Source organism: Babylonia areolata, chromosome 30 (genome assembly GCF_041734735.1).
Source record: "Babylonia areolata isolate BAREFJ2019XMU chromosome 30, ASM4173473v1, whole genome shotgun sequence".
In the NCBI taxonomy this organism is placed as follows: Eukaryota; Metazoa; Mollusca; class Gastropoda; order Neogastropoda; family Buccinidae; genus Babylonia; species Babylonia areolata.
Window position 1 is genome coordinate 23,316,845 of NC_134905.1, and position 11,238 is coordinate 23,328,082.

The 11,238-nt window shown below is 42.6% G+C and overlaps 1 protein-coding gene across 1 annotated transcript; it reads right to left on the bottom strand.

The window, feature by feature from the left end:
• Positions 1 to 736: 736 nt before the first annotated feature.
• On the bottom strand, positions 737 to 10,964 carry LOC143275279 (uncharacterized). The gene is made up of 5 exons (XM_076579263.1): positions 10,747 to 10,964; positions 6,648 to 6,756; positions 5,195 to 5,262; positions 4,626 to 4,706; positions 737 to 3,936 (listed from the first exon to the last, which is right to left on the bottom strand). Exons 1-5 carry the CDS (start codon positions 10,886 to 10,888, stop codon positions 3,608 to 3,610), a joined length of 729 nt encoding a protein of 242 aa, XP_076435378.1. The 5' UTR covers positions 10,889 to 10,964; the 3' UTR covers positions 737 to 3,607.
• Between the last annotated feature and the right edge of the window lie 274 nt (positions 10,965 to 11,238).

Genomic DNA, 11,238 nt, shown 5'->3' on the forward strand with positions numbered 1-11,238 from the left:
CATATGTCTCCCTCTCAGTTTTATTTTATCACTGAGGGTATGTCACACACACACACACACACACACACAGAGAGAGAGAGAGAGAGAGAGAGAGAGAGAGAGAGACAGACAGACAGACAGACAGACAGACAGAGACAGACAGAGACAGAAACAGAGACAGAGTGATGGCCTAGAGGTAACGCGTCCGCCTAGGAAGTGAGAGAATCTGAGCACGCTGGCTCAGCCACCGATATTTTCTCCCCCTCCACTAGACCTTGAGTGGTGGTCTGGACGCTAGTCACTCAGATGAGACGATAAACCGAGGTCCTGTGTGCAGCATGCACTTAGCGCACGTAAAAGAACCCACGGCAACAAAAGGGTTGGTCCTGGCAAAATTCTGTAGAAAAATCCACTTCGACAGGAAGAACAAATATAACTGCACGCAGGAAAAAAATACAAAACAATGGGTGGCGCTGTCGTGTAGTGATGCGCTCTCCCTGGGGACAGCAGCCCAAATTTCACAGAGAAATCTGTTGTAATAAAATAAGAAATACAAATACACACACACACACACAGTGTATGATAATTATCTGCTCTGTCTATCTAAAAACTAAAAGCAAATGGAACATGACATACAGACAAACAATTAGAAAAACACACATACATACATACATACATGCATGCATGCATCCATCCACCCATACACATACATACATACATATAGATAGACTGATCAACCATTAGACAAACACACTGATAAATATATAGATATAATAAACGTATATATATTTATAGGATCATTTCACCACCAGCTTTTTCAAAGCAGGATTCTCACACATACAGACAAAAGAAACAATTACTCTTGAAATCTATCACAGTGTATTTAACACAACTGGGTAATACACTATCACCGCAATCATCACAATGAAAGCATTTCCCCAAAAGCATTGACTACAAATCAAAAACTGAACAATTTGCCACAGACATGTACAAATCCGCACACTATAACCAGTAACTCGTTTCAACATGTATCACAGTCATTATCGTTACCAAAAGCACATTCAGTATAATTTACAGTGTCGTTATAAACAATACATTTTACATTATATTATCAAAAGCACATCAATATGCTTTACAGTGTAGTAAGAAACAATATTTACAATTTCTACAATGCTTAAAGTGCATTAAAAAAAATCTCTATTGAAACATGATATATACATTTCAAAATCAGTCTAAAATCAGTGTGTGTGTGTGTGTGTGTGTGTGTGTGTGTGTGTGTGCGTGAGTGTGAGTGTGTGTGTGTGTGAGAGAGAGAGTATGTGTTCTTGCTTGCATTAAATCGGCATATGTTCATGCATACATGTGTGCACAAGCACGTATGTGTGTATATTTGTGGGTATACATGCCAATGATTTCTATGTGTGAAAGACTGATCATCATAATCACAGGACTCTAATCATCACCAATCAACCTACAGACAGACAACTATTCAACTACTTCCAACGACCTTTTGAAAAAACAAACCCCATAACCAACAATAATAAAAACCTTCCCCCATACAAGTAAAAGAACACAGATGATTAACCCTTTGAGCCCTGACCACCGCTTTACCGGTGGCAGAGAAAAATGACATAATGCCCAGCCACCGGTTGAGTGGTGCGTAAACACTTGAAGCATGCAGAGTCTCAACCTGGCCCATCAGGGCAGAAATCAGGGACAAAATGTGTGAGAAAACAACTGTACGCAACGCAGCAAGTAACTGATATGCTTGATGATTTATCAGAAGTAGAGTATGACAATGATTACTCTGATAGTGAAGTGGAATTCGAATCGGATGATTTTGCTACATATAGTGATGTTGAAAATGAATCTGAGCATGCAGAATCAGTTGATCAAAGGAGGTGTGTCAGGTTGAGACTCTGCACGCTTCATGGTAGAAACTGATCTTTTTTATCCAAAGCACATGCACAAAACACAGTGAAAAGGCACAGCAATGTTGGTACTACGTTCGCTGATGTCAGAATATTACGGTTTTTCTGATTGGCTCTTCAATATAAGTCAACCAATAGCAAAACATGACACAAGTGTTTATGCACCGCTCAACCAGTGGCCAGGCATTATGCCACCCCTCCCCACCACCGGTAAAGAGGTGGTCAGGGCTCAAAGGGTTAAATATCAAAGTGGAAATGTTACACTTTTTGATGCATCTGGCAAAAAGAGAAAATCTAAACAAACAGCAAACACTGTCATCTCAATTACACAACTGTGATAATAGCATGTAAATTTACTGGGCATACAAACGAGATGTGATTTTAGTTTATTCTTTAGTCTCTCTCTGTGTCCTCCTCTACCTTTGTCTCTGTCTCCATCACACACGCGTGCACACGCACACACAAACGCACACGAACAGATAAGCACACAGGAAACACAAACATGCCCACATACAGAGGTACTACACACACCATTCCAAAATCTCTTTGTGTGTGTGTGTGTGTGTGTGTGTGTGTGTGTGTGTGTGTGTGTGTGTGTGTGTGTGTGTGTGTTTCTCTCTCTCTCTGTGTCTCTATTCCACTCTCTCTCTCTCTCAGACACACATGATCATAATTATACACTTATGAGCTTAAAAACTTTCTAAAACTTTCAGTTCAACAGCATCCTCAATGAGAGACTGAGGATGGAAGGCATTTTAAAACATATATTATCCAAAATGAATATGTGACGGTACTTTAACCTTTTCAATTCTGCACAGCACAGCATCTGACCTGGCTAGAAACCACAAATAATCTATTTCCACTTCCTTAAAGTTTACAACACCCTGCAAACCATTCAATGTTCGAATGAACTATCATTTTCAGCCCAATCACCACAACATGAACAAAATAACTCAACACAAACAACCTTGATCAACTCCAGATGCTGAAACAATGGAATGTTTAGCAGTGTTTAGAGAAGTTCCTTGATACACCCTCAGTGGGGCATTTATACCTAAGGTGCCAAACTGGTGCATGTTATAGCCAGTTGAGCAAAAGCTTCCAGCAGCATAGCTTGCGCCACTTTGAAGGAGGAAGGTGGTAGAATGGTTAAGACGCTCAGCTGCCAATACAGAGAGTCCGTGAGGGTGTGGGTTCGAATCCTGCTCTCGCCCTTTCTCCCCAGTTTGACTGGAAAATCAAACTGAACGTCCAGTCTTTTGGATGAGAGGATAAACCGAGGTCCCGTGTGCAGCACGCACTTGGTGCACTGAAAAAGAACCCATGGCAACGAGAGTGTTGTCCTCTGGCAAAATTATGTAAAAAGAAATCCACTCTGATAGGTAAACAAATATATAAGCATGCACTCAAGGCCTGACAAGCACACTGAGTTATGCTGCTGTCAGGCATCTGCCTAGCAGATGTGGTGCAGCATGTATGGATTTATCTGAACGCAGTGACGCCTCCTTGAGAAACTGAAACTGATGAACAAAACGCCAAAAGCATCACTCCACTGCTCAAATTTCCACAGACGGAAAAAATCACAGAAACTGGCATACTGCTAAGGTACAGCGAGCGTTACGAAGAAACATCATTCCAGTTTCCACAGACGGAAAAATCACAGAAACTGGCCAGCTGCTAAGGTACGTACGAGAGCGTTAAGAAGAAACATCATTCCACTGGCCAAACTTCATGCCATCTCTGCCAGTCCCTACCGACATCTCTCGCACGTAGTGTGCGCCTTGCCACCCCCTCCGCACCTGTTTCCTCAATGCCGAGTGCGGCATGTGAGTTTTGGGGATGGAAGGTCTGCTGATGAAGTCGTCTTCGATGCTGTACTGCGTGTGGAAGGGCTGCGACTGGTACCGGAAGCTGGACATGGCTGTGTCAGGGCGGACCATGGTGGCTGCTGGGATACGACCGCTGACCGAGTGTCGCAGGTGATGCTGCGGAGGTTTCCCCCAGATGTTTGCCGACATGGAGTAGTCTGGAAAAGAGAGGAGGAAGGGAGGGGGTGTTCACGCACATGCATGGGTGTGCAGGCACGCGCGCGCGCGCACACACACACACACACTCACACATACACTGTTGATCATATACACATAACAGCCGATCATATACCAACTTGCGATATGTTAAAGTCTCAGATCCCTGAACTGAAATCATCTTCAGTGTTGACGATCTTCAGCAGTCCATTGCTAATGTATGACTTTTTCAACTCCTTTATTCAACTTGTTTATTTTTTAAACAAAACTTAAATCAATAATTTTCACACACACACACACACACACACACACTTTCACTTACTCGTATGCGTGCACAGTAATTGTATGGAAACAAGAACATACCCAGCATGCACACCCCCGAAAATGGAGTATGGCTGCCTACATGGCGGGGTAAAAATGGTCATACACGTAAAAGCCCACTCGTGCGCATACGAGTGAACGTGGGAGTTGCAGCCCACGAACGCAGAAGAAGAAGAAGAAGAAGAGGCATCCTCATCCACCATTGCAGCCGTTGGAAGATGTCTCTTCTACCACCTGCTCCGCTGTTGGGTTGAACTCTTTGTATCTGACCCATACATGGGGGTTGTTGGTTCATGGGCGCCAGGGTGTATCTACACACTGATGGGCCAATATAAAAAAAGAATTAAGTGAATCACAATGTTTGATTTACCTCCAAGAGAGCTGTGTACTCGGGAAAAATCACTGTTTGACAAGCTGATTGGGTCGTACGGTCCGTTTTTCACCTCAGGACCTGCAGCATATGAGGGATACCAGAGTGAAAAATACTAAACAAATGTTATTTCTCCATATAAACACAATGCATGCTTGCCTCTAATTTTTGAAACATGCACATATACAAACACAACCACCATATATACTAAGATACAGACATAAAATCTCACTGCACACACATATCATATTCAAACAGAAGCTGACTTACAGATATCTGCCAATACACACTCACATGCTTGCGCACAAGCACATACAGACATTCATACACAATCACATACACACACAAACATGTATTCAAACACGCACGCATGTATGCACACACACACACATGCATTCATGCACACACACACACACACATGCACACAAATGCTTTACAATCACACCTCCAAACAAATGATATGCTCTAAAACCTCACTCACTCTCCCATTATTAATTGATGAAATATTCTTTATCACTTAACCTTTGCAAAAAAAAAAAAAAAGTACTCTTAATTCTTTCTGCACTTACGCTGTGTTTCAAACAATGGCTCTTCAACGTAGGATACATCGGAAACTTTGTGGTACCGGTCGTACAGACTGTGGACAAAGACCAGGCAATTTGATCAAAGCATAACACGCCTTCAAACATCAACAGCACATGGTAAACAATACAACACATATTTCTAAAAGATCAGTAGCACATTATAATATCATATAAATATAATACTACACACTCCAAAAGATCAGTAGCACATGGTGATGTACCCATTTTGAAAGATCACCTACACATATATTTTTCCTTCAATGGCAGCATTGAAATCATAGAGCGAAGACAACAACAACACACACACACACACACACACACACACACAAATAATAATAATAATGAATCGATTACCCAACTGGACATTCAATCAAAATGTTTGAGTTGTTTTTAAAGACACAAGTTTTGATGGCTACAATGTGGTGCCATTCTGTAATTCAGTGCTGTCTGCTTCTCTCTTAACTTCAGATCATGACAGTTTTGTATGACGGGCGCAACAGCCGAGTGGTTAAAGCGTTGGACTGTCAATCTGAGGGTCCCGGGTTCGAATCACGGTGACGGCGCCTGGTGGGTCAAGGGTGGAGATTTTTACAATCTCCCAGGTCAACATATGTGCAGACCTGCTAGTGCCTGAACCCCCTTTGTGTGTATATGCAAGCAGATCAAATACGCACGTTAAAGATCCTGTAACCCATGTCAGCGTTCGGTGGGTTATGGAAACAAGAACATACCCAGCATGCACACCCCCGAAAACGGAGTATGGCTGCCTACATGGTGGGGTAAAAACGGTCATACACGTAAAAGCCCACTCGTGTGCATACGAGTGAACGCAGAAGAAGAAGAAGACAGTTTTGTAAAGTTTTCTTCAAGTTGGTTTAATTTTGGAACGGACAACATGTGAGTACACAACTATATATAAATATCACATTTCCTAAAGTCTTACTTTTGCTTTAAAACAAATTTTTGATAACTCTGAAATTGATTGTAGATTTGAGCAATATCTATATCTATATCTATCTATCTATCTATCTATCTATCTATCTATCTATATATATATATATATAATTTAAACAACAACAACAACATGCTTCTCTCAAAATATACAGTTTTTAAAAGTACATCTTATATACAAACTTCCTGTCCTGCCAAGAAGGTTTATCTTATTATCAATATGTATGCTATACATGCTATGCGTATACATTTGCTGACACACAAAAGCACACATTCTTCATACTGCCTAGCACACACACACGTATGAAACACATACAAATGACACGTGTATACACCAACAACAACCATTACTAATCTCATTAATAATACACACGTATCTCACAACAGTAACATCGTATACAACCCCCATCACACACAGAGATACACATATACAGTTTAATACACCTACAGATTATACAATGAAAAATAAGTAAAGATGTGTTCTCACCATCTGACTGACGGAATGAACCGAATTTTGTCAGCTCTTACAAAAACCCCGTGCTTTTCTTTGCACTGGAAGTAGCGACGACCAAACAGCATACCGTTGTTTTCGCCCACTGCAACAGCACAGGAACAAGATATCATCAAGACAATATCACATACACGCATGCACACCCACTTACACACACACACACACACACACACACACACACACACACCCACACATGCACACAAGCACATACAGTATCACTGATAGTGAAAAGACGCTCTAAGCTTAGAACAAACACACATAAACATATCATCAAGACAATATCACATACACGCATGCACACCCACTAACACACACACACACACACACACACACACGCACACAAACATATATAGTATCACTGATAGTGAAAAGACGCTCTAAACTAAAGAAGATCAAATACGCACGTTAAAGATCCTGTAATCCATGTCAGCGTTCGGTGGGTTATGGAAACAAGAACATACCCAGCATGCACACCCCCGAAAATGGAGTATGGCTGCCTACATGGCGGGGTAAAAATGGTCATACACGTAAAAGCCCACTCGTGTGCATACAAGTGAACGCAGAAGAAGAAGAGGAAGTGTTATTGCTGTTTTGGTTACTAGTTGATTCAGCGCTCTGAACAGTCGCTAACAATGTCATTTTCCAATGAATGTTTTGTACCACTATCATACGAACAATATGCAGCTCTTCACTGTATGCCACTATCATATAACCTTTTAGCTTTCTGAATAATGAATTGGTCCAATGAAACTTTTTTTTTTTAAATAACTTACATAAAGTATTTTTTCAGCTAATGCATGTATAAATCTTCCTCTAGTATGTTTGTCTCCCCACCCCCCTTTTCAGTGTATAGAAGGTGTGTGTTCTTGGTGGAAGTGTTTCACTGCAAAAAACTGGAAACAGACTTGTCTGATAAAGTTTTAAGTTTAATTCCTAGTTTAACTCACTCAGTACGGCCAGTCCTCTCTTCTGTACACAGACCCCTCGGATGTCCAGTGGGTGTCTGAATGACCTAACCTTTAGCTTCCGTCGTCAGAACTGTGGTATTCTTTGTCAACATTCATCTCTTCAGTATAAGAGCCTTCCGCTTGCAATATTTTGATGATGGTAATTGGGGTGAAACGCTGTTAACGTCGTCTCTTTCGCCGTTCGTATGGAGAGAGTTAATATATCAGATTCTTGGACATATGTAAATGAAACATTCTGGGATACAGGCATGTGAGTGAGAAATGACATGCAGTGCATTAGCCACCCTTCCATTCAAGAGTTTGACCCAGATCACGAAAACAAACTGACCCCTGTTGACTCATGTAAACTGACCCCTGTTGACTCATGAATTCTGACCCCCTGTTGACCCAGGTAAACTGACCCCTGTTGACCCATGTATTTCGACCCCTGTTGACTCATGTAAACTGACCCCTGTTGACTCATGTAAACTGACCCCTGTTGACTCATGTAAACTGACCTCTGTTGACTCATGTAAACTGACCCCTGTTGACTCATGTAAACTGACCTCTGTTGACTCATGTAAACTGACCCCTGTTGACTCACGTATTCTGACCCCTGTTGACTCATGTAAACTGACCTCTGTTGACTCATGTAAACTGACCCCTGTTGACTCATGTATTCTGACCCCCTGTTGACTCATGTAAACTGACCCCTGTTGACCCAGGTAAACTGACCCCTGTTGACTCATGCATTCCGACCCCTCTTGACCCATGTATTCCGACCCCTCTTGACCCATGTATTCCGACCCCTGTTGACCCATGTATTCCGACCCCTCTTGACCCATGTATTCCGACCCCTGTTGACCCATGTATTCCGACCCCTGTTGACCCATGTATTCCGACCCCTGTTGACTCATGTATTCTGACCCCTGTTGACTCATGTAAATTGACCCCTGTTGACTCACGTATTCTGACCCCTGTTGACTCATGTATTAAGTTTACTCCCTTTTTTTTTAAACCATGGCTGAAGGACCTACAATAATAATACAATGAAAGGAAAGAACATCTCTCAGTGCCAAAGACTGAATTAACTCTCTCCATACGAACGGCGAAAGAGACGACGTTAACAGCGATTCAACCCAATTACCATCATCAAATTATTGCAAGCGGAAGGCTCTTATACTGAAGAGGTGAATGTTGACAAAGAATACCACAATTCTGGCGACAGAAGCTAAAGGTTGGGTCATTCAGACACCCACTGGACATCCGAGGAGTCTGTGTAGAGGAGAAGAGAGGACTGGCAGTACTGAGTGAGTTAATGCATCATTGCTGACAGTTTTGTGGACTTGGCAAGATGATGGTACATTTGTGTTGCAACTGAATCTATTTCAACATTATGTACAGACAGAGAGAAAGACAGCAACTGGATAGCAAAGTATAGTACCCATATAACTTATATAAGACAAGAAACCGCATCAGCACAAGTTCCGTTAGCAGAATCTCTGCCATCTCTGACCCTATCCTCCATTGACCCCAATCAGTCAGAAGAAAACAAATATTAAGAGTCCTAACCATCAACTTCCAAAGCTTCAGACCTAAAAAGCAAGAACTGTGGAATTTACTTTATACAGTGTATACCCCTCAGCGAAAGGCCAACATTCTAAACAAGGAGTTCTGTTCCATCTTCACTGTGGAGGACCTGAGAGAGATCCCGGAACTAGGTGAGAGCCCCTATCCAGACATGCCTAGCATTATCATCTCTGAAGAGGGCGTGCAGAAGTTACTGGGGAACCTAAACCCTCGAAAGGCAGCTGGTCCAGACAACATTCCCTGTCGCCCTCTTGTTACAGTAGCTCAGGAACTGGCCCCTGCACTTGCCCACCTCTTCAGTCTACGGAGAAATACCTGAAGTCTGGCGACATGTTACAGCCCATCCAGCATACAAGAAAGGAGATTGGAGCTCCCCAGCAAACTACCGTCCCATCTCCCTGACATCCATCTGTGGCAACATTCGAAGTGCCATCACATCAAACCTTGACAAGCACAAGATCATTGTCGATGCCCAGCATGGATTTTGAAAAAAAAAGATCCTGCGAATCATGACTGATCCTCACAGTGGATGACCTGGCAGCAGTGCTTGACGAGGGAAGACAAATGGATACCATCTTGCTGGACTTCTCGAAGGCCTTTGACAAGGTGCCTCACCGCCGCCTCCTTCTCAAACTCTGTCACTGCGGAATCCATGGACAAACACTTCGCTGGATTGAAAAGTTCCTCACCAACAGAACCCAGCAAGTGAATGTTGAAGGACAGATCTCCACCATTAGCCAAGTAACCTCTGGGGTTCCTCAGGGATCTGTCCTTGACCCAACTCTGTTTGTCATCTACATCAATGACATCAACAAAAACATCAGATCCATGATCCGTCTGTTTGCTGATGACACCATCCTATACCGGCAGATCAGGTCCCAAGCAGATACCAACGCCCTCCAAGAAGATCTGAACGAACTTGAGTGTTGGCAGAAGACCTAGCAAATGTCATTCGATGCCAGCAAATGTCATGTCCTCTCAGTGACAAGGAAGAAAAAACCCTTCCCTACCGCCCACTTTCTGCATAATGAGGAACTCCAGAAGGTGGAGAAAGCCAAATACCTGGGCGTAGAGTTGTCTAAAGACCTTCCCTGGGGAGCACACATCCAGGCCACAACAGCAAAGGCAGACAAGACCAGTGCCTTCATGTATAGGAACCTGAGAGGACGCCCCTACACCACCCAGACAACATGCTACAAGGGGCTTGTGAGGCCCATCCTAGAATATGCTGCGCTGCGCTGGCTGAACAAGGGGGCTTAACGGTCATACACAGACATCAGTCATCTAGAGCGCACCCCCCTCTTGTGGATTGTTGCCCTGTATAGGGATTACCACAGGATTATAGACAAGAAAAAGAAACCAACAAAAATTGGTTCGCAACATCTGCTTATACAGTAATAGTAATATCGCTTAAACAATGCACGAAATTTGTCATTAAAACGGTTCCCTGAAATTAGGATATTAAAACAGGAATGCACACAACTCAACCTTAGACACCATTCAAGCAAGAGATATTTAACTGGATCTTTAAAACTTGCCTGGTTTATCAAGTCCAATTCCAACCCAATCCCCTCGCTTTGTGGCGATACTGCCTTTGTACAGAACCGTTCCACGAAATATCCCACGGCCCCAGAAGACCTCCACTTTTTGGCCGACATACACATTGGTAAACAGAACCATTTTGATTTCGTGTGAACTAATTGTTTGGAAGACAATTGGCGTATGTTTTGATTACTCGAGCGAGTAGTCGGCCATGTTGTTTGACAGTAACCAGGTTGACATCTCGCGTGATTCAGGATTCTCTGTTCTATCTTTGCACCAATTTGCATACAAAACAGAGAGACGGCAACGTTTCAGAGAAGTAGAAAGTAATTTTTGATTTATATACATAAGAAAAAGTTATCTGCGAAATAGCCTAAAAAAGGATGTATGGTACTACACACACACACACACACACACACGTCGGGATTAGATATAGCCCGGCAGATAGAAAAAAGGGACATCACATCTAAGACCAAACTACATAAATT